Source organism: Cynocephalus volans, chromosome 1 (genome assembly GCF_027409185.1).
Source record: "Cynocephalus volans isolate mCynVol1 chromosome 1, mCynVol1.pri, whole genome shotgun sequence".
Lineage (NCBI taxonomy): Eukaryota > Metazoa > Chordata > Mammalia > Dermoptera > Cynocephalidae > Cynocephalus > Cynocephalus volans.
Genome location: NC_084460.1, coordinates 189,145,727 through 189,169,516, shown reverse-complemented (window position 1 = coordinate 189,169,516; position 23,790 = coordinate 189,145,727). Strand labels below are relative to the sequence as shown.

Sequence of the window (23,790 nt, the reverse complement as noted above, 5' to 3'; positions counted from 1 at the left end):
TGCTTTTCTGGCCAGTGCAGCCGACGTTTCCTTGTTCTGGGAGATCACATGTGTGAGAGCATTTGCTTACGAGATACCCAGGCCCCAGGAGCTGGCAAAAGAGAATCCTGAATGCTACTGGTGCAGAATCCCACTTGCTGCCATTTGTGGAGATGTCCTGGCTACTGATACTGTCAAACAGAAGAAGAACATGCTCGGGGTGGACTTTCTGCATTTTTGTGTTACTGGAAAGCTGGAAAGAGTCCTTAGATTTTGGTAGGTTGAAAACAGCTGGGTCTGATTGCTATGATGAGGGACTTTTCCTTATCTTGGAGCGTGGAAAGAGAAGGGTTTATCTGATATCATCACATAATTAGACTAAACCAAAAAAATCTTCATTTTTGTGTTTTCTCAGCAAATGGGAAATTTTCAAGAAATACCTTGCTGCAGAAAGTGACTCATAGGTCCCTGAATCCCACGTTTCCACTTAAAATGCTGCTGACAACTTTCTCAGCAGAACACTCCAACAGAAGTGCCTTTCTTTATGAAACCTCTGCCCCAAAGCAGGGGAGCTTGTGTCCAAGTGCCGAGTGTTGGTCTTCAGTGGCTGGTGGCAGCTGCCTGAGGTTCCGCAGGTGGCTCCTGGGAGCTCAAACTGCTTGCAGCTCCAGGGTTGGAGGGGTCCTGCATCTCCAGCCTTCTCTGCCTCCTGAGCCCCCCTGAGCTCATGAAGCATCAGTTTGAACTGAAACCTGGAGAATCAAGTTTGTTGTTGTTGTTCTTAAAAAAAAAAAAAAGGCAGAAAGGAGAAAGTACAAAGGTGGTACAATAATGGCGGGGTCCACAATTCTGAGCTTCCGTCCCTGGTGACACTGATCCCGGTGATGCCCCTTCACTTACCTCGTTGGGCTCCCAAAGCCACACGTCGAAGGTCGGCTTCCGGAGGGCTTCTATGGTCTCTGGGGAAAGCAGGTACTGGAAAGGACAGGAGAGAGGCGTTACAGGGCACCACGTGCTTTTGTACTGAGGCAAAGGCTGGTGGCCTCAGACGTACGTGGTAGGCATTTCCTTCTCTTTCTCCTTCTCCTTCCAAAGACACCTGCTCCAGATCCGAAGCTATGTTCTTCTAGGGAGGGCAAACTACAGAGGGAAGTCCCATTGGTAGTTGCCGGGGGCAGGGTGAGAGGGGCAGGTGGGAATGTTTTGGGGTGAAGGCAATGTCCCATATCTTGGTTGAGGTGGAGGTTACATGACTAAATAAGTCTGTCAAGATTCACAGTACTCTGCACCAGAGCAGGTAAACTTTCTCACGTATAAACTAGATCTCAACAAGCCTGACTTTAATACAATAAAGTGAAGTCAAGGGAAAATCGTTCACTGGACATAAAATTCAAATACCAGCAAGAAGCTATTATGAGTTTCTCTTGCCGGGAGCCTGTCCCCGGTTTCAGCTGTGGGCTAAGGCAGCGAGTTTGCTGTGCGACCAGCAGCCGAGTCAGTGCTATGAACACCAGTGTTAAGGCTAAACTGTCACAAGAAACAGAAGGCATAAGACAGCAACAGTGTTTTGGTATTAGACACAGTCTTCCCCTAGGTCTTTTTGTTAATTTGTTTTTTTAAAAGGAGCTGCAATGGAGGACTAACATCTTTCATGTTGGGTCTGGGTTGGGTAGGGTTGTGAGAGGCCTGGGTCATATTTTTTCCTAAAGACAAGGGCACTAGTCTCCATGTGAAAGGCTCAAAGGACACTCACTGTGCACTGGAACCAACTCATTTCCCAAGGCATTGCCACTTTCCCAAGGGCCCGGTTTCTCTTATAACTGAAAAACGTTTTGTGACATAAAAGCAAAACTTTCCATAAGTATGAATAATTGCACAGGCACAGGAGATCCAGTGAAGCGGTTTTTTAAAAAATTTAGTTAAAAATTAAAGTTCTTTAACATTTGAAGGCAAAAACCATCTTCCACGTCAGTCATGGGGGCCGGGTGCACAGCAGCGAGAAGCTGTTATCACCTGCATAGTAAAGTATGGTCTGGGATCACTTTAGCTACACAAACGTCAGAGAGAAAAAATATTCTGCCTAAGACTAACCCGCGCCTTCCACAGCCCAGGGAAGGGGCCGGGCTGTGTCTGTACACGTGCAGTCAGCAGGGCCCGGCCAGGGGACCAGCGTGGTCACGGGTGTGGGCTCCTGTGCCCTGGGACTGTGGGCACGCAACTCGAGTTTCTTCAGGGCCAGAATTTCATCTCACCTTGGGATAAGTGGGGACATCGCGTCGAGGTGCCAACTTCTTGTTGTTATCCAAAAAACTGTATTTACAGGGACAGGTGGTCCTAAAGAGAAAAAGTAAAGATTAGTTGTGGCACAGCCGCTCCAGTCTTGGCGATCACCTGCGCGGTTGGCTGTGGGGACCTCATCAGGGCAAAAGCAAACAAAAAACCCAAACTCCACAAAACCCCCAGACCCCATTTAGTCTTACTTGTTAGGAGAATAACATGAAGGCAGTGACCACCTCGTGGCTAATTCCCCAGGACTCAGCCTGGACCCCTGACATCAAATCTGGCTCTTAGAAAACCCAGAGTCAAGGGTGAGGGCTTCTTCACTTTTAGACAATCTTCTAAACCATCTTATTTTAATGACAAGTAAAACCATCTTACTTTAATGACATCTTATTTTAAAAAATCGAAGCAACACAGGAGTACAGAGAGTATAAAAACAAACAAAAAAACCCTAGGACTTCATTCACTTCGTCACTTTACCCATTTTTTCCCCTAAATCCCATACCCTGGAAACAACTTGTGTTCCCAGTTTGGAGTGTCCTTCCAGAATGTTCCTGGGCATGGATACACACAGACAGCTGCTTGTACTTTTAAACAAGGATGGACTTGTATCAGATTTACTATGCTGCAACTTGCTTTTCTTGCCTCACGTATCACGACCTCAGTCCACGTTGCTTCATAGAGCCTGACCTCATGGTTTAATGAGGTTACAGGCTTGTATGTCCTCCAATGTGGCTGTGGCACACGCTAGCAATCCAGGCCCCAGTGATGACTTCCAGGATGTTTCCAATCTCCCATCACGTACAATGTTGACAGATGAGTTTTTTGTTTATTATTTATTAGCATATTCATTGTTACAAATCATACTAACTCTATATGCCCCTTGTCTAATATCCCCCCTTCTCCCTTCCCTGTCCCCCCTCTAATAACCACAGATTTGTTCTCTCCATCTGATAGATTAACTGTTCCTCTGTTGGTTTGTTACCTAGATGACAGATGCATTTTCTATCTGACTCCATGTTTCTTTACCACTCAGTAAACATCAAGGTATCCCATGTAAGAACATAACAAAATGACCCAGGTGTGCTTTGGAGGGAAAGCCACCTTCCTCTATGGGGCAGAGTGTGCTGGCTTGCAGGGTCCTCTGGGGGGTGACTGCAGAGAGGCTGCCCCAGGAGGTCTGGCCACCCTTTAGCCCCTAGCAGCAGAGTCCACTGCAGCCGTGATTTGTAAATAAAGTTCCATCTTCTGGGAGAGCAATTTAGTACTGCATGGTAAGAGTCATAAAGAGATTCATATCCCTTAAGCCGGCACATCTACCCTGGGTTATTTATCTTAAGAATCAGACACAAGCAAACAGCTCTAGGCACACAGATATTCATCACAGCATTATCTGTTGTTGCAAAAACACAAACCAGATGAAAAGCCACCTGAATGTCCCCAAATGGGAAATAATTTAAACCACTGTGGTGTATCAGTGTGGTGAACTATTATGTGATCATGAAGATAATTATGGATATTATGTTGAGTGAGGAAATTTTAGGTGAAAAGGGAAAATAAAAATGTTACGTACAGTATATACTGAAAGGTAATGCAAAAAAAACCCAAATTACCAAGCTATGAGAGGAAAATATGCATTTGGTGTGTCAAAAAAGTACTAGACTGTGGCCTTCCGGAAAAATCTGGGACCTGTATGGTGGTTAAAATTTAATCTATTTATTTTCAAAATGTCGGAAGCTAAAAAAGATTACAAAACAGTACTTTTTAGTTGTTTTTCAAAACTAGATATTCTACACTGAAAAATATCTGGGAGGCTTTGTGTCCAGGTTTAAACTGGGAGGATTGCTGGTTCCTGTCATTACCGGTGACCAACCCCACCCTTATCAGTACGGTCTGGAAGTTTTACGAGGAGCCTATGCTATTTTCAAACTCAGAATAATAATACATCTGTTTCCTTTTCGAAAAATGAGCCTTCAGTATTATTTTCCTGGCATGTTGCTATCCCTTCCCTTGACACCATGCTTGCACAAATCCTCTGGAATTGCTAGAACAGTCTGAGGTGTAGAGGGGAATTCTAACACAGATGCAGCAAAAGAATAACAAAATAAACCAGTAAAATGTACCAATCCGACAATTTCCATCATTACCCTGTAAGGGAGAAATCCCATTTACACATTTCTGAGCATGACGAACTAGGTCTGTGCAGTGGAGAAAACAGATAGCATTATTACTGTTTCTTTCCAGCCTTCAATCTCTTTTGCATGAACACTTGCACGCACACTGTCTCTGTAAGTCCTCTATATTCCCCAGGAGGGTTATGGAAGCCTTCACCAAGCAAGATGGTCTGACTGCTGGAATCCAGCTGCTTCCTTGCAAATTGCAGCTCTGGGAGCAGATAAGGGTCTGCTGGGAGCCCGCTGACCCTGCCTGGGCCACGCAGCTGCCTCTCTCTGCACCCGTTGCCACGGGAACAAGCGTCCTCTGGCTAACACAGCAGCTGGCACGGCACCTTTTCTTTTCATTCTCTTTGGAGATTGTTTTCGCTTTTATTTGCTGGGCTTCCCATCCTCCCTCCCTGGGGCTCAGTACAGTGGTCAGGCCATTTGTTTGGGATGAAAATGAAGACTGCAGCCTCCCCAGCCCTGCGTGAGCAGCATCCTGCACCCCACTCTGTCCACACGGGGCCGAGACCAGAGGGACCCAGCCCCCTGTGAGGCCCGTCCCTGCCCTGAGTGTGAGTGGGCAGCAGGCCTCTTTCTCCAGGGGAGCAGCCACAAGAAATCTAACCTGTGAGTCTCAGGAGATGGCAGCCCGTGTGGGGGTTGGGCCTGTGCATGATCTTGCTGCTGTCCCTGAGAGGCAAGTTTTGGTCATCAGACTCCTGGCTCCAGGCCCTGCTGGGGGGCGCTGTGAGGGGCGGATGTAGGCCAGCATCTCAGCCTCACTGGCCATTCCTGTGGTACAGGAAGGGCTCAGCCCCTCCTGGGGCTATTCTCCCGTCTGCTCCCAGGCTGGAGCCGACATCATGGAAAGCACATCAAGGGTGAGCTTCTCCCCAGCAGGCCAGGTGAAGTCACAGTTTAACAAGCCTGGTCCCCGGGACTCTAAATTGCACCATGGCAATCACACATGATTAAAACGGTCCCTTACCGTCAACACAGACAACACAAATGGCTTATTGTACTCTATCCTGACTTCTCTTCCATATAATCAGAAAAGGGAGGGGTTGTTTGTGTAGGGACACAGGGGCTGCTGGGCTCCTGGATGCAGGTCAGGGTGGGTGACATTGCTGTAGATTAGCCCAGAGCCCAGCATACTGGGTTTGTTTTGTCTAAAGTATAGGCAATGCCTGAGAGTTTTACCCCATTCTGTTTTGGATTGAAGAGTCCCATTTACCCGCCTCACCCTCCGTGGGATGCTGCCAGAGCTGTCTGCTGAGAATGTCGCCACTGGAAGTCTGGTGGGGCACCAGGAAGTCTCCCTCTCTTTGGTTTATGGCACTGTAAGATCTACACAGGCACTTCACGGAGAGCGTGGAAGACCCCTCATTACTCAGGTTGAGTCCAAGCACCCCCCCAGCCCGCCTTGGCGGACGGCGCCTGGTGGCTGAGGTTTTGCCTCTCAGCCTCTGGGTCAGCGTCTTCCATGTGTCCTGACATCGGTGCATCCTCCCCATGCGCTGTGTGATGGGTTGAATTGTGTCCCCCATAAAGTCACACATATGTTGAAGTCCCAATCTCTGACACCTGTGAACGTGACCTTATTTGGAGACAGGGCTGCTGTGGATGTAATTACAGTCACGCACCACTTAGCAAAAGCGATAGGGTCTGAGAAGTGCGTCTTAGGTGGTTTCGTCGTCGTGGGAGCATCACAGAGTACACTTACACAAACCCGGGTGGCACTGCCTACAGCACACTGAGGCCATAAGGCACAGCCATTACAATCGTGCAGGACCACTGTCATGTATGTGGTCACTGACTGAAACACTGTCATGGAGCACATGACTGAAGTTAAGATGAGGACATGTTGGAGTACAGTGGCCCCTAATCAAATATGACCAGTGTCCTTATAAAAAGGGGAAATTAGAACACAGACACACACACAGGAAGAGCGCCATGTGTCGATGAAGGGAGAGATCTACAAGCCAAGGAATATCTGAAGCCACCAGGGCTAAAAGAGACAAGGAACGACCCTCCCCTGGAGCCTTCAGAGGGAGTGTAGCTCTGCCGCACCTTCATTCTGGACTTTGCCCTCCAGGACCGCGAGGGAATGAATTTCTGCTGTTTTAAGCTCACGGTCAGTGGTAATTTGTTATAGTAGCCCTAGGGAACTACCACAACTTTGACAACATTTTTCTGTTTTTTCGCTTGCATCCTGACCTGCAGGGACAGTGCATGCCAGAAACCACAGCTGGGTGGCGCATGCTCCCGGCTCCCGCCTTGTTTTCTACAGAAAGGGAGGATGGTAGAGCCAAGGGTGCCGGTGGAAGTGTTAGTGGGACCCTCAGACAGGGCAGGGGCTAAGCCAGCAGGGTCGCACTGTGTCATGACTCACCCCGCTGCTGCAGGCGGGCAGCCGATGCAGTCACTTGAGAAGGACTGAGAGGCTGTATCCCGAAAACGCCTCCCGCAGGTGCTCAGCAGGCGTATTTGTAGGAGAGAGGGTGCACACAGACGCAGCACACATCCAGCCCAAGAGATGCACCCCTATGGGTAGCGGGGTTCTTCAACCATTGCACAGATGATGGGAGAAGCTGAGACATCACTGTTCAGGGACTAGAGCTCAGTTTTAATCCTCCGTCCCTGATGCTGCAGATGGAGCTGGCATGCTGGCCCTGCTGCCCGTATAATCCCTGCCCGAGGTGACCTGCTCCCACATGGCCCTGGGCAGAGAGGAGCCATGCCAGGTGGCTCCTGGGCTGGGCCACCACCCTCCCACCACCGTGGACGTGGCACTGGCCACAGGAAGCTGGTCTGAGGCAGCATGGTGGTCCAGCACGTGGCAGCTGGGGCATAGGTGCAGCCAAGGGCTGAGCTGAGTTGAGCCCTGTGGGTTCCAAGCCAGGGGCAATGCCATGGCCAAGGTACCCTGTGTATGAGACTGCTCAGCTGCTCGGCTGCCCCATGCCACTCCAGGGCTCTTCCTTGAGGTTCCATATGAGGATTCTGTCTCTGTCCCTTATAGAGCCTCCCACTGAGATGATAACGGAGATGAGTTTTTTACTCACAATATTCTATGGTCACAGACCCCTTTGCCCTCACTTCCCTCAAATCAAATAGAATGGGACACTCCAACCCCATACTCACTGACAAGTAAATGTGACACAGTCGTGGCATGGCCCCTAAGACGTGCTAAGGTGGCTCAGGCAAGGCCCACCTATGCTCGGCCCTCCTCCCTGTGCCCACCCTGGGGCGGCCAGGCCCGCCAGGCTATGCTGGGACCAGCTGGGATCACAAGCTTTCTCTTCACCTCCTGCCCCTGCCAGACCCTTCCACGCTGCCACACTCCCTCACTAAGCAGGTGCTCTCAGCCTGTTAAAATCAGGGAACGATCTTCAACACATTAGGCGGCCCCAAGACAATTTGGTGCCTTTGCATGGGGCTGTTCTTAAGGTGCGTTAGTCCCCATTTAGTCCTGCTAGGCCCAGCAGCAACTTCAGCGGTAGCATGGTGTCCTGGGAAGGGGGTGATGACCACATTACCACCATGTGGTCTCCTGGATGGAAACTGAGTCATGAAGAAAACCTGGGACGTGAGCCAACCCTGCACAGCCCTGCACACAGTAAGTGCTCATGCATGTGCTATGTCCATCAGCATCACTGTAGTCATCTTTGTTATGACTGTGCTTTTCCATCCTCAATTTGAACAAGATTCATACACATTTGTGGGGACCATGGTTTCGGCAGAGGGTCTTGCTGTATAGAAGGTCAATGTTCGAGGAGGCATCATGAAGCCTGGGGCATTTCTGCACAAATTACGGCTCAGTGGCCCCCAGGACCACCTGTGCAGGATGCCTTGTTCCGAAGGCATGTAACTCGTGTCCACAACAGTTGGGACCTCGCTGCATTGTGCCCTGCATGGCTGTCTGCGCTGTGGGGACATCACACAGGCAGCAGCCCCTGGGGACACCTGGATGCTTGTCCCCTGTACGCCAAAAGCCTTTTTCCTTTTATTGTTCTCTCTTTAAAAATTGATGTCAACTTCTTTCAAGCTGGATAAATAACTACTAATACTAACACCTTGATCCGCAGGAGGGTAACTCTTTTATATGAAGCCGTCTTCCTGGCCTCTACCTGCCATGAAATCTCTTTTATTAGAAGGAAACTGTGTGATGAAGGGACAGATCCCAAGTCAGGCAGGGCTGCCTCCAGACTGTGCTCACCCCAGCCAGGACTGGTAACGAAGCCCACAGCCACCTGCCTGATTTTAACGTGGAGCCCTCCCCGGGCCCGGCTGCTGCGGCTCTCCCGGCAGGGACCTTACCTGTTGCTTCTGGCTGCCAGTTCCTCCCGCATCTTCTTAATGTCACTCTTGCATTTCTCAATCTCCACCACCTTTAGTCCTTCCACTGGTGACAAAGAGAAACAGCAAGGTTGTTACCATGGATAGACATGGAGGATCTTGCGAGGCCGGTAACGAGGGGCTCCCATGGCTCCTGATCCCAGTGGGAGGGGCGGGGGGAGACTGTCTCAGGACAGAGGCTCCCACTCCTGCCCAGGCTGCCGACAACTGCCACAAACAGGTCCTGGCATGTCCTGTGGCCAGGGCGGAGCCATTGCGTCCGTCTTTGCAGTTTCTACAAGACCGGAGCCCTCCCCACCCCCATGCTCCGATCTCAACTCCTGCACCAACTTCTCACTTTCCCTCTCCATGAGTACCAGCTGGAGACATGGGACAAAGGAGTCCTTTATCTCAAAAAGAAAAGGGAGAAATGTGGTCCCTGGGTATTAAAATGCAGAGAAAGGCAGTCGGCAAAGCCACAGCCTTCCCAGCAAGGTCAAAGTCTCACCAAGACAAGAGCCCTCATGTTAGGCCTCCAGAGCAGCTCGCCAGGAGAAACTGCTGAATGAAAACAAGTGAAGGATCGGCAGAGCCTGCCTGATCACACTCGGAGTCCAGCTGCAAAGGTGGGCTCCGCAGCCAGGACTCTTTCTTTCCTCGAAAAATCAACTGGTGCTCTGCCTTTGAGCATGTGGTCAAAGTGGCAAGCTGCACGTTTGGCCCAGAAGCGCTGCCACGAAGCACGCAGCTTTGCAAAGGCTTTTAGAGTCGGCTCAACAGAAATAAAAAAGATTAGCTTTGTTACTGTGCAATCCCACCTCAATTTGTATGCACAAGGATGCTAGCCACAATGTCACTTGATTCCCCTTTTCATCAAGCTTGGCTCTGAATAACTGCTAAAAATAAAATGGGTGTGATTTCTGAAGGAAAAACAAAGCAACTCAGAGGCTTTGCTGGTTTCTAACAAGTCCTTCCCACCCTGAAGGAGGGGCTGTGGCTCCAGAGCACACATCCACAGAAACTCTTGAGTGCAGTGCTCCAGGGCTGCCAGCTGGACTCAGCCTCCCACGTGGGTTTTCTAGGCATTTCCAGAATCAGGGGACAAGTGGGGGCATGGCTTCTCAGGAACATGGCTTCTTTCAGTCCAAAGGGACCAGGAATCTGGAGGGTCTGATATTTGGGTCTGGTCCTGGTGATCTGCTTCTGTGCCTTGGAAACCTTCTCTGCCTGGAAGGGAGGAGGACATGGAGACCCGCGCTGGGCCTGAAGAGTGTGTAGTAGGAACCAGTGTGGTGTGACCTGGTGGCTGAGTCCAGAAGAGCTGCTGCTGGGGAAAGGCAGAGGTTGGGAATGTTTGTGTTTACCCACAGGCTGTCTTCTGAGAAAAAGTACCAAGCACATCTCTCAGATTTGTGTGTGGACTGGAAAGCCCACTATGCAGCCTCCTGGGACATTGCTAGGCCTCGTCTGGGCTGCAGGGTCTCCCCCCCACTCCCGCCACCATCTGCAGTTTGCCACTGGGACATCAATGTAAGCACACGGTAGATTCAAGACCAGCAGCAAGAGGGAGCTCAGTCTTGTTGACAGAGAAGGCAAAAAATTCTGTAAAGAGGACGGATCTGGAGAAGAGCCGGGCTTGTGGTGTAGTGTCAACACAGGGTAGCTGCACCCCACCATTCAAGGTCCATGGTTACACTTATTATGTTTTAAGTATCATTTTTCTGAATACAAAATAACATGCACCCATTGTAGGAAATGTAGAAAATACAGAGCATCTCAAAGAAGAATATTAAAAATTTATCTGTGATATTAGGGGCTCAGAAAACAACTCATTCAATATTACATATATTGGTGTGTGCCCTTCCAGGCATCCCTCCTCACCCCCATGCAGTCTAGCTATCTACCTGTCCTATCCATCCATCCATCCATCCATCCATCCATCCATCCATCCATCCATCCATCCATCCATCCACCCATCCACCCATCCATCGTCCATCAATCATCCATCCATTTACCTATCATCTATCCATCTATCATCCATCTATCTATCCATCCATCCTGTCTATGTATGTATGTATGTATCTAGTTTCAATTTTAAAAGACAACATTGGGATCATGCTACTTGTGTTTTTCTAACTTGCTGTTTTCACTTATCAGTAAGCCATGGGCCTTCCCCATGTTAGCAGCCAGCCTCCTAGCTCATGTTTTCTTTCCCCCCCAATGAAGATAATGCTTATTTACCACACTAAGTAGGATCAATAAACGCTGATGGCTTCACTTTAGTTCAGATCGCACTTTGCTGTTAAATGAGTTTGCAACAAACCTTTTTTTTTTTTTTTGACTTTTCAATGCAAGGCCATTTTAAGCTAGATCGTGGTTTTGATGGATGCATAATGTTTGATTGTATTGATACTGGAGCCCACCCAGATCAGCTTCCCTGGCCATTTATTGGGGTGATGTTAAAATGAAGCCTTTAGAGTGACACAGCACAATATCACTAATTTGAATCCCAGAGATTCAGAATTTATGGCAATTAAGTTTATAAAGAGATTGTTTGCCAAGGAAATTGATCATGAGTAACAAGATGGCAACAGCTGTGCATTGATCAATGGACAAGAAAAGCAACATATCAGGGATAAAGCGCTGGCGGGGAGTGTGTGTGGGAGGCTGGGCCTGGAGACAGGAGAGAGCAGGTGGCAGGCTCAGGCACCACGGACCCCAGCCCCATCCAGGGTGCCAGGCTGCCTGTCGAAGGATTCCACAGCTCACCGCCTGGACCATTCCAGCCCCTCCTGCAGCCCATCCCAGAAGGAGGCCAGTCCCAGGAACTGGGACCTGGGCAAGGACCTCTTACTGAAGGGCCCTCATAGACACGGCAGGAGGATGTGGAGCAGGCACTGATGCAAGTTCAGTCCCCCGTGGCCCAATCTCCACCCTTAAATGTTAATATAGGCAGCACAGACCAGGCACCCCAAACTGAAGCCAAGGCTCCCCTGGCCCACTCAGCACTGCCGGGCCCTGGGAGTCCAGCCTCTGACCACCTGTTACCTCCCCTGACCAGGCGTGGGTCCCCGGACATGCCGGCTTACAGGGTTAGCATCCTCTGGAAACTCTGGCTGTCCTCTCGGACTTTATAAGGGATTTTTGGTGGGCTTCTGCAAGACACAGGCCACCTGAAGGAGAAGCTTTAAGAGAGATTTTTTAAGACAGACGTGGGCCTGGGGTAAGGGGCTCCTGGGTGGGAGGAGTGGCAGGTTGCTAAGGTGGTTCTACTCGGTGGCTCTTCTTGCACATGCTTGAACAGAGCTAATTCAACACTTCCTCCAGGACTTTCGTAAAGAACGTGCAAAGAGCACACGTCCTGATGGACGAGGAGAAAGCAAGGTCTGGTTTCAGCATGGAGTCTTCTGGATTGTTTGCACAGCCAGTGTTGAACTTCACACCCAGACGGTCAGCTCTAGTGGTGGCCCATGCTGCATTTAAATGTTGGTCCAAGTCCAGGGCATGAGACAAAGGGTGGATACCCCAGGGCTGCCCTGCACCCTGGTTGCAGGCGGCTGGAACAGCAGCCACCAAGTCCACCAAGCCAGGAAGGAAGTGAGCAGAGAGCCCTGCAACTTTTCATCTTCAGCCAGGACATGCAGGGAAGGCCTGGTGTGCTGAGTTTGTGAAAGAATCCTTAACCTAAGAGTTATCCCAGACTCCTTGAAGGTTAAACATTTTATATTAAAGGGAAGAAAAGCTTTGAAAGTCAATTAAGAGAAATGGGGAAATTAGATTCAGGTTACATATTTTAGAAAGTCAAAGAATAAACAGGAAATTCCATTTAAAACAAGTCCAGGGCAATGTAACATGGTTTAAATTGGCCAGCTCTAGCTAGGTGCCTCCTTCGACAGCTCATACACACCAGATAAAGCTGTGCGTGTGCACGCACATGTGCGTAAGTACATGTGTGTGTCTCTGTGTGTGCATCTGTGCATGTTTGTGTGAGCGTCCACATGCAGCAGCACATCAGTCGCACTCTGGGCAGCCTTCCCCGGTCAACGGCTCAGGCCAGCTGGCTTCCGGTAGCTGTGCAGGGTGGAGCAGCTCCCCAGTGGCCTGCACCAGAGGTCCACTGGCAGGCCGCTTCTCCTCGAAATGACTTTCCCGTTCCACCTTCCAAGGTCCCTGAAATGTCCGGCTACTCCTAACTTTGGGTCAAGGCACTGCTGTCTCCAGATGGCCCTCTGGACCTCGTCCTCTCTGGGGTTCAGCGTGGCCACCTTTGTGCTAAAGTGGAGGACATTGGAGACTGGAAGGTGGTTAGCCAGAAGCACCAGGAGGGGACGCACCCACAGCCAGGGGAGGCCAGTGAGGAGGAGAGCCCCTGTGCACAATGTGGCCACCCCTGAGGGAGGCAGCCCAGAGGACATGCAGACGTGGGGGGCTGAGCAGGGAGAGGCCCCGCCTGGCCACTCCCAGGCCCCTCTCTTAACCTGCAGCTCCGGAATCTTCTCTCCTGCCTCCCCACTCCCATTCCTGGCAGGCCTGGGCGTCTGGTGCTGGAAATCATCACAACTAGGGACAGCCAGTTGTTCTAGCAGAAGCAACAGTGTTTCTGATCTGGCAGGGAGCCTGAGCTCGGATGTGAAGGGCGGGGTCATCTTCCAGTAGTTCTTGTGCATCTACATGACGCCCTCCCTGTGAGGAGTGAGCAACTCTGGAGAAATGGGGGCGAGGACAAGCTCTAAGAGAAGGTCATAGGGGCTGTGTGCTGTGGTGGTCTTCAATTCACAGGCTGCTTGAAGGCAAAATAAAGGCACTTTGATTTCGGCTTGAAGGTTATTCTCCACAGCCAGATATTTGAAGCCACATAGAATAATTATTAATCACGTTGAGGTCAATGTATTTCTCTGTAAGAGTTTTGAAAATTAATAAATGGCCTCTTCAGCTTTCACTTTCCGGGAAGAGGAGTGGTGAGAGCTGGAGCTGGCCTCCGTGCTGGGCATGGAAGGTGACAGGAGGCGGGAGGGGCCCTTGGAGCCTGAGAAGAGGCTGTGGAAAGCATCTGCTGCCCATGGGAGGAACCTGCTGCCCACGGGAGGCACCCGCTGCCCGCAGGAAGTACCTGCTGCCCACGGCAGCTGCATGCCAAGCAGCCAGTGGTTACCTGCCCTTTTGCATCTGTAAATGTAGATGGTGACCCAGCAGCAAAGCTTTTCTGCACTCTTTGGCTGAAACCCCTCCCCAAGTTTGGAGAAATCCCAACTCTACGTAGCTTGGAGGAAGCTGAGCGAGCCTCCTGCTCTGGAAGAAGGAAGTGCCCAATACTCACTGCAGAGGGTTGAACTGTGCCCCCCAGAAAGATGTATTCACATCCTAACCCCCGGACCTTTGATAAGACCTTATTCAGAAAAAAGGTCCTTGGAAGATATAATTAATTGGGGGTCTTGAGATCAAGCCATACTGGATTTAGGGAGGGCCCTAAATTCAAAGATAGGTGTCTTTATAAGAGAGAGGCAGAGGGAGATCTGAGACACGGAGACATGGGGGAGAATGTCACATGAAGACAGCGGCAGACTGCAGTGGTGCTGAGTTCTAAGCCAAGGGACGCCAGGGACTGCTGGCAACCCCCAAAAGCTGGGAGAGGGGCCTGGAACAGTCTCCCTCAGAGACTCCAGAAGGAACTAGCCCTGCTGACACCTTGATTTTGGACTTCAGGCCTCCAGAACTGAGGAGGATAAATTTCTGTTGTTGAAGCTGCACAGTTTGTGGTGTCCTGTGAAGGCAGCTGAGGAAACTAATGCACTCCCTCTCTCTGGCCTCCCTTGCGGCTGGGGTGTAGACACATGGTCCAGCTGTTTCCAGACTTTGAATCTGTGGCCAGTGACATGGAGAAGCACCTGATGGCTGCAGCACTGACCATGGGGGAGGCCCAGGGGCCAGAGTGAGGGCTGCAGCGTCTGGGGCTCAGAGTCAGCAGTGCTGGGTCCTCACAGCACCAGTTCTGCGTGGGGTTTGGGTGTGGCTCCTCTGGCAGAGTCAGCGAGCCCGTTTCCAAGCCCTACAGGCCATCAGGGAACTACCCAAAATCCTTGAGGAGAAAAATCCTTTTCTGCTCAAGGCAGCCACAGCTGGTTTCTGCTCTTTGCAGCTGCCACAGCCTCTTTCCAGCCCGTGCTATCAAGGAATCTTCGTGGAGTGCCTAGTCCTCTTTAGCTGTCATGTGGGAAGGTGACTGTCCCAGAAGGGTGGGTAGCAGGTGGTCCCAGGTGCTGGTCCCAGTTTTATTCATTTTTCTAATTTGCTGAATGAACTTGGGCAGCTGCTTCACCTGTTTTGTGTGTGTGTGTGTGTGTGTGTGTGTGTGTGTCTGTGTGTGTGTCTGTGTGTGTGTGTGTGACCAGTAAGGGGATTGCAACCTGAGCACACCGGCCAGCCCTATACAGGATCCGAACCCGCGGCCGGAGCGCTGCTGCGCTCCCAGCGCCGCACTCGCCCGAGTGAGCCACGGGGTCGGCCCTGCTTCACCTGTTTGAGGCTTCCTCTTTGTCAACGGGGAAAGTAAAACCAGCTTGAAGATCTGATGATCAATGAATTTTAAAACACATTTTGAAAAGCATAACTATGACTGTGTCAATCACGTTTCGACTTATTTAGATGAATCAGTTTTTGCATGATCCTGCATATTTTCCTTGAAACCTCACAAGCAATTCAAACAAGATATGAAAGGTGACATCTAGTCAATATTACCCAATACAAATCAGCCAGATGATGTTTAGTGATGCCACAGCCCTTACCGGCCCCGTTTGGATTTTGTCTACGCAGCCCCTAAGTTAATAAACTTGAGGCCCACTAATCATTAACCTCTGCCTTGTATAGATATAGGACTGGCTTCTCATGAACAGGTCTTTAAAGCTCTGTTTACACTAAATTTTTAAAACTGTAATTCTCAAAAATTAACAGCCACAGAATGACACTTTATACCTCCTAAAAAGAGACCTAGACCCTTGGTTTTATTCCGCCACCTGCCGGTGGGACCACAATGGTTGAGACCTGTCAAATTGTTAACATGGGGGAGAGGGTACGCATCTGTTCTCTCACCCACAGGCCCGCTATTGATTCCTGCTAAGGCTGTTAAACCTTATGTGGAACCCCAAACCAGACGAGGAATTGAATCTGATCCCAAAATCTCAATGCCTCACCATCACACCTCAATCCATCTCACTGGGGACAGTACACATCAGACCACCAGTAATGAAAATAATGACGACAAGCTCCAAATTGACCCGGGGTAAATTGAGAAACTTTAACAGTCAAATACCTTTCAATAAATAGCTTGGCCCTTAAGTTCAGTAACTCATTTGAAAAACAAAAACTAACCTAAAATCTACCTGTTTAACTAGATGGTCTCAAATTTTCTTGCATCCAGCTGGTTATCTTAAACAGACTTCTAAATTCTCTTCGAGTCTCATCTATGTATTTCTTCACAAAATCCTATGGTAGAATTCTATGCTATTTTCTTAAAAGGAAGAAAATCTTCTCTGTATCTTCTTGAAAAGGTTTGCGAACTTTGCTTTACAATGTAAATTTGTCATCTTGCTCTCTTTAAGGCAGGGTGAGGCCTCACTGATAAGTCTTTTTAAAAAAATACAATCTAAACCTGACTGTCCTTTTTACTAGTGAGCTTTTTTTACATCTTGAACAAAACCTTTAAGATCCTTGTTTGTTCTTGTTGTTTATGTTGGCATATATGCCTGTGTAAGCTGTATGTTATGTCTATATGTTCGTGTCTGTATGTGTAATTGTGTTATCGGCAAGTACCAAATTAGCTTATAATTAATGCACACTCATTAAATAAATAAGTATACTTTTCAAGTTAGCGTGACTTAAATTTTCTAAAGTTTTGATAAATATACTTTCAAAATTTGATTTAAACCTTTTACCTAAATTTGTCTCTAGGTCAATATGTCTCCTTGTTATCTCAGTTCTGCCTCCTGGCCATGCTGGAAGAAACAATATCATTTAGACATTATCTTTGTAAATACTGCCCTCTGTCTTAAACTCCACATGGCTCCAAATGCCACGTGGAAACCTGGGACCCAAAATGGCTAGTGAAAGGAAACCTATGCCCAATATTGCATAGGCCCTAGTTAACATTAACTGATAAGGGTATAGATCTTATACACCAAGTTTTTGGCTGGGAAACCATAAATACATATTTGGTAAAAACAGCTAAAACTCAAACTGAGCTTGGTATAATTTGCTCTGATAAATGGACGCCTACTTACTAACCTGAATGTATAAAAATGTTCTTATCAGCACACATCATTGCCTGGGTTTCCTAATCAAACAGGATTACTAGAGGTCTTTTCACTTGACTGCTCTTAATACAAAATTGTAAAAGGTTTTCTTTGTCCCTTAGATATCTGGTTTAAGAAAACTTATTTCATGATAATTTTTTGTGCTCTCTGCCTTTGAAAATCTTTGTCACTTTGGATTTTTGTAATAATTTGTGATTTTATTCAACTGTTTTAAGCCCTTTGTTATTTGACAGAGCTTTCCAATACTAAATTCTGAAAGCTCAACCTTTTGGTTTAAACTAACTTTGAGGAGTTCCGAGGGCCCTGGAGCTTCTCAAAGGATATATAAAAAATGGATCAAAACTAATTGGCTTATTTAATCAATTAGACTATATGGGAAAGCATTGTCAGTGCTGAAGGTGTTATGGATATGTGTTCCAAAATCTTGTAAGGTTCTTAAATATTTGTGTTTTGATATAAATGCTACCGGTCATAATCTTGGTTTAATTATAATTTTAAAATGTTATGTCTTCAAATATTACATGAAAAAACTCTGATAGATACAGTTTACTGACAAACTTTGAGTTCATAGCTTGAAACTAAAGTTCCAAAATTGTAATGAAGAAACTGATGGGTTTGTGAAATTGTTCACAAAGGTCAAAACAAAAAAAGTTAATTAGTGAACTAATTAAAAAGGAATTATGGGTTTTTACAATTCCCTTATTTTGAAACTCTGCTTGTTTTCTTAATGTTTTATTTTCCAAATCTAAAAACACTCTCTCTTAAGCTATCTATAACTAACAACAGTTTGGTAAAATATCATTTAAAACATAGATAAAAGTATTTGTTTTCTCCCTACTTGATCCCCCCAAAATTTAATAACTTTAGGTATCTTTATGATTATTATGACAATGTGGCTATTTTTATAAGTTCAATGAAAATTAACTCTCTCTTTATAACAGGATATAATTTAAAACTTTGGATATAAGATAGCATGTCTCACTTCTAAATTGCTGACTCCTCTTTCATGTTGCCTTAATTTGGCCTACTTGCTGCTTTATCCTGCTGTTCATCTTCCCCCCAATGTGGGACAGATCACCACCTGGGGATGAGCCTTCCCAGCAACGTGGGATTTATACAAAAAAAAGTAAGACCTTTTCAATCAAGATATTGATCATCAATGCTTTTATGAGGAATGCCCTGATCATAAAGGGGGAAATAATGTCTTCTCTACAAAAGCAGTTCTCTAAATTTTCCTAGCCTTAAAGAGGGTGTTTGCAACTTGGATGAGACATCCTGTTTTTAAAGCAAAAGACTTGTAATTGATCAAAGATTTTACAAAGACTAGATGCTTTGAAAACAGTAATGTCCTGGACAGGTGAACATTAACAAACTCTCTGGACTCAGAATCAACTATTATACAGAGCAGAATCCCATTCTGGAGTTCCAACAACTGGTAATTATACCCAATTCACAGCACCTGGAACAATGCTGCTGCAGCCACTCTGAGACAATGACATCATCAGTCCTCACCTGAAGTAAATTAAAAGGACTTGCCATGCTAAATGATACAACTTTGCTTTAAATGCTTTTGTCTTAACTGTGAAAACCTGATCTATAGCTTTTGCTATTTCTTTTAAATAAATAAAATGAGGGGAGAGGTGAATATGCATAAAACAAATGTACTTCACAGGGCCTGGTTTTCCAAAGCCTTGCAGTTTCAAATGTTAACCTTGCAAAGGACAGCAAATTTTCCCCAGGCTATACAGTTTCTGTTGTAAGATAAAGAATTGTAACACAGCAAGGTTGCTGGCTCACAGACAGACAGGTTACTGATTGATATGTAAAGATACTGGGAAGCTACTGTGGGGACAAGGAATGTTTGCTAAGGTCAAGCTTTTGTTGGTGGATCAACTTAACTTCTTGCATTATGGAATGTCTATTGTTAAACTTGTTAAACTGTACTTAGGAAAAAACCCCACCTATGTTCTCTTCCTATAACTTCCTGGTCTAGAGAATAAATGTGGGAAGAGAACCCCAATTCATGGTTAATTTCCCAAATGGAAGGAATGCCTCTGTCTTGAGGGTTCTGGGAGATTAACCCCTTTTTGGGGCTTCTCACTGCTCAGAAGAGACAGGTTTGAGTAATCTTTGGCAGCTCCATCACCCAGTGAAAAAGGGGTGACAAATCTGTGGGAGGCAAAGCAACAGCCTTGACATTGACAAAGTCCTGCTCCACATTGCCAAGCTGTGAGGCTGATGCGGAACAGTGGTATTCGAGCAGTGCATGGGAAGCACGTGTGACTTGAAACATCCTCCCAGAACCTGAGCTTTCTGATAACTGAATCAAGACTTGAATCAACTCTCCTTTCTCACTTGTAGGTTTTCTGCTTCTCTTTTGTGGTGATTGGAAACCAAGAGGTAGTGATGTAGGAGACACAGTCTGAGAAACTGCAGAACCACAGAGTGTGGGTCAGTGTGCAGAGAACGTCCTCAATTATGCAAAAGAAACACAGGAAGACACACAGCACAGGCTCTGAGAGGGGCTGTGTGTTTTCATTTAGTATTTTTCTGCGCTGAGAGAATGTTTTATGTTGTGCCTTACTTTTAAACTAGAAATAAAATGCTTAGATTAGTCACTGTTCTAGCCTTCGTTAACATCAATGGATATTTTTAAGCATTTAACAAAGAAAAGACATTTACACTGACCTTCAGCACTAACTTCTGCACTGTTCCGAGGGTTGATATGAATAGAGGTTAAAAGACAGATACACAAAGAGGAAATGAAAACCCACTCACATTCGACTTTTTTCTCCAGCACTGCCAGGTGATTTGCAACTTCAGCCTTCAGCTCGTTGATTTTAAATGCTCTAGAAACAAAAAAAAAAAAAAAGAAAAAAAGAAAGAAAGAAAACATAATGCATAAGATTCTCTAAGCTAAAATCTGTTCAGCAAACATCTGTTGAATCCCTGCAGGTGGGTTGGTGGGGGTGGGGACAAAAATGCTAGGGGTTGTTTTTAAGGAACTCTTAATGTCCCAGGGGGAGGAAACGCATACCTGAAATTATTGCAAGGTGTATTTTACAAGATGGGACACACCCCTGTGCTGGTGGGTTTATTTACTTCCCCATACCTGGGCAGTGAACACGCACTTATGGGGACGGCAAGTGACCCTCTGCTCATGAAGCTGAGATGGGATCCCCCTACCCGCCCACCGCACTCTGCCCTGACGGGTACAGACACCTTCAGGGCACCCGGCATGCTCTCTAGAGGCTCCAACCCATTCAGTTAAACATTCATAGGCTTTAAAAAATACTATGCATCTGCCCTTTCCCCTATTTTAGTTACCCTGGGGCAGTAAGATGCCAGAGACTTCAGCTGGAGACCCTGAAAGTACTTCATTCAGGATCGGTGGGGTGACTCAGAATGAAAAGGAAGCCCTCCCTTCCCCCATAATCTCGGTGAGAAAGCTTATTTTTAAAATGGTGTCAAGTTTGGCAGATTATCCTCTGAGTAGTTCTGGGCAACACGAGCTCACATTCTAAAAGTGTCCACTTGACAACGTCTTTGGTACAAGGTGAGCGTTTCCTAAACCCCACCCAAGCTGGTTCCATTACAGCAGCCAGGAGGAAGCACAGGATATTATGTCTGAGCCTCCCAGCCAAGGCTAGCCTCACTGCAAAGGGACCCCCTTTGCCATCAGAATAAAAAGCATCCATCTCTGGGTAGAATGTGTTTACAAGCTCTGCACCTTGAGAATTGCTCTGCCACCTGGGTCAGCATGCTCTGGATTAGTTCTTCTCTCTCTGCAACCAAAGAAGAAAGACAGATGGGATGCAGAAAAGGAGAAAGACATGCAGATAATTACAGCCCTAGTCCCACATATGTGCCAACGCAGGGCCAGGCCGAGGAGCTGGCGAGATGCTCTGGCCCCCATCAGCCACTCAGGTCTTTCTGGCTCAGGGTTTTTCTGTCCACCTGGAAATGCTCTTTCCCTCCTGGACTGCTCCAGGCCCACAGCTGGTCCCCCAAGTGGTCTCAGCAGAGTGTCCAGGGCTGTTGTCCTTCTGTCAGCACCAGCTATAAAAAACAGACAGGACTGGGTCTCTAAATATGGGAAGTTTTCTCTTAGGGCCTGGATCCATTTTATGGCGGCAATTACTTTGATGAGTTCAGGGCATATCTCAAGTGCGAGACATGGTGTACTGCTGTGTTCTCACAGTGGCCTGCAAGGAGGAAGCAGGAGGGGTTCAGCACGTTTGTCCTTTGTTGCCTGGCTCATAAAACTGGGCTCGGTGGCTGGTTTTACAAGGTTCAGGCCCCAGGCTGATGTAACTTGTCTGTTTTCCTGTTTCCTGACCAGGCCCAGGGCCAGCTACTGCACAGGAAGGTGTAGATGCCCACAGCACTGTTTTCAGCAACTCTGTGCTCTTGGGAAGGGAGAGATCTCTTCCTGGTTCCAGTTAACTGTTAGTTCACACCCTAAAACACTGGGAACCTACACAAGACTTAGTCCTGAGTTCATGTAATCCTCTATGTTGACTTGATGCCTAACCCTCTACTATAAACAAAACAAATAAAAACAAAACCATACCTGCCCAAATAAAACATTTCAATCATCCATTTTGGCAATGGGGCTCAAAAGCTAAAAATGTTCATATACTGTGACCCAGTGTCTCATTTCTAGGAAATGATCATGCATGTATACAAAAGGTGTTCATCACAATTTTATTTAACATTAGTAAAAACGGTAACAAACTATATGTCCGTCAAATGGGGATATTTAAAATAAAAAAAGATATATCTGTACTGTGAAATCATAGTCTGCTATTAGAAATAATATCTTGGGAAATGTTCATGTCTATTGATAAAGTAAAAAAAAAGCTTTTAAAACAGTAATACGCAGTGGTCCCATTTTTGAAAACACATTAGGAAGGTACACTCCAAAATAATAATGGTCATTATCTTTTAGTCATAAGATTATATATAAATTTTATTTTCTTATATTTGCTTCTCTATATCCTAGGCATTTTCTACAATGAATATATATTGATTTCATAAAAAGAAAGAAACATTTTTAAAACTAATCAGTTTAAATTAACCTCTCGAGATCTCATTGCTTCACCTGCCAAAAGGGAGGGTAGACCAGATGGTCCATTTGGTTTCCTCTAGCTCTAGCATTCTATGATGTTTTTATCAAATCTCTTGAAAGTATAAGAGTAACAATGTCAACCAGGAAACTTTCATAGAGCCATGGATTGAGCTGCTGGCCCTAGCCTTCAGGAAGCCCCACACCTATTAGGGAAGAAAAGTGGCCTTCACTGACGAGGATCACCACAAGGTTCCACAGGCTCCTTGGTGAACTCAGTAGGGCTTATATCACCTATGAAGTCATTGGGAAAAGTAATGTATCACATAACCTTTAAGAGTTAATGACCTCAGTGTCTTGACATAGTTTTAGAAGTCCATCAAACGATCCACATTTATAGACTACTTCTCTTAAAAATAGCTGAGAACATATTCTTTTCAGGTGCCTACAAAGCATATACCAAGATAGACCATATCCTGGGCCATAAAGAAAACCATGAACAATTTAAAAGAATTGAAACTGTTCAGAGTTTCAGAGTACACTCTCATTACAAGAGAATCAAACAAAAGTCAATAACAGAAAGACAGCAGGAAAATCTCCAGACACTCAGAAACTAAACAACATATTTCTAAGTAATTCATGGGTCAAAGAGGAGGAATTTGGAAGGGAAATTTTTAAAAAATTGAAATCAATGAAAATAAAAATATAATACATCAAAATTTAGCCATGGGACACAGCTATAGCAATGCTGAGAGGGAACTTCATAGCACTAAGTGCTTACATTAGAAGAGAGGAAAAATATCAAATCGATAATCTAAAGTCCCACCTTAAGAACCTAGAAAAAAAGCAAAATAAACCCACAATAGCAGAAGGAAGGAAGGAAGAGTAGAAATAAATGAAATAGAAAACAGAAAAACAATGCAGAAAATTAATGAAACGAAGAGCTAGCTATTTGAAAATATCAATAAATTGACAAACTTATAGCAAGACTGACAAAGAAACAGAGAGAAAACACATATTACGAATATCAGGAATGAAGGAGGGTACATCTCTACAGACCCTGCAGACATCAAAAGGATAGTAAAGGGAACACTACTAACATCCCTACACATAAATTTGACATCTTAGATAAAATGGACCAATTCCTACAAAAGCTGTGAATCACTACTACTCAATCAATATGAAATAGGTAATTTGAACAACCAATAACTATTAAGGAAATAAAATCTGTAATTAAAAAACAAAAAATGAAAATTTCAAGTCCTGATGGTTTCACTTGAGAATTCTACCAAACATTTAAAGAATTAACACAATTCTAAACAATCTTTTCCAGAAAATAGAAAATACTTCCCAATTCACTTTATGAAGCTAGTATTACTGTATTAGTCCATTTGGTGTTGCTATAACAGAATACTTGAGACTGGATAATTTATAAAGGAAAGAAGTTTATTTGGCTCATGATTCTGGGACAGCTGCAGCTAGTGCAGGCCTCAGGCTGCTTCTGCTCATGGCAGAAAGTGGCAGGCAGCCAGTGGGTACAAGCAGGTCACATGGTGAGAGGAAGCAAGAGAGAGAGAGAGAGGAGGTGCCAGGGTCTTTTAAACAACCAGCTCTCACGAGAACTAATACAACAAGAATTCATTCACTCTCCCAACCT

The 23,790-nt window shown here is 46.3% G+C and overlaps 1 protein-coding gene across 1 annotated transcript in view; it reads right to left on the bottom strand.

Annotated features, from left to right (window-relative positions):
- Nucleotides 1-23,790, bottom strand: part of PDE9A (phosphodiesterase 9A) — a 100,547-nt gene that overhangs the window by 15,094 nt on the left and 61,663 nt on the right. Inside the window, exons 5-9 of the mRNA XM_063098510.1 lie at nucleotides 20,796-20,850; nucleotides 19,844-19,914; nucleotides 8,742-8,826; nucleotides 2,232-2,313; nucleotides 880-954 (exon numbers count right to left, since the gene is read on the bottom strand). Of these exons, the coding sequence (XP_062954580.1) occupies nucleotides 880-954; nucleotides 2,232-2,313; nucleotides 8,742-8,826; nucleotides 19,844-19,914; nucleotides 20,796-20,850 (368 nt within the window). The remainder of the gene's footprint in view (nucleotides 1-879; nucleotides 955-2,231; nucleotides 2,314-8,741; nucleotides 8,827-19,843; nucleotides 19,915-20,795; nucleotides 20,851-23,790) is intronic.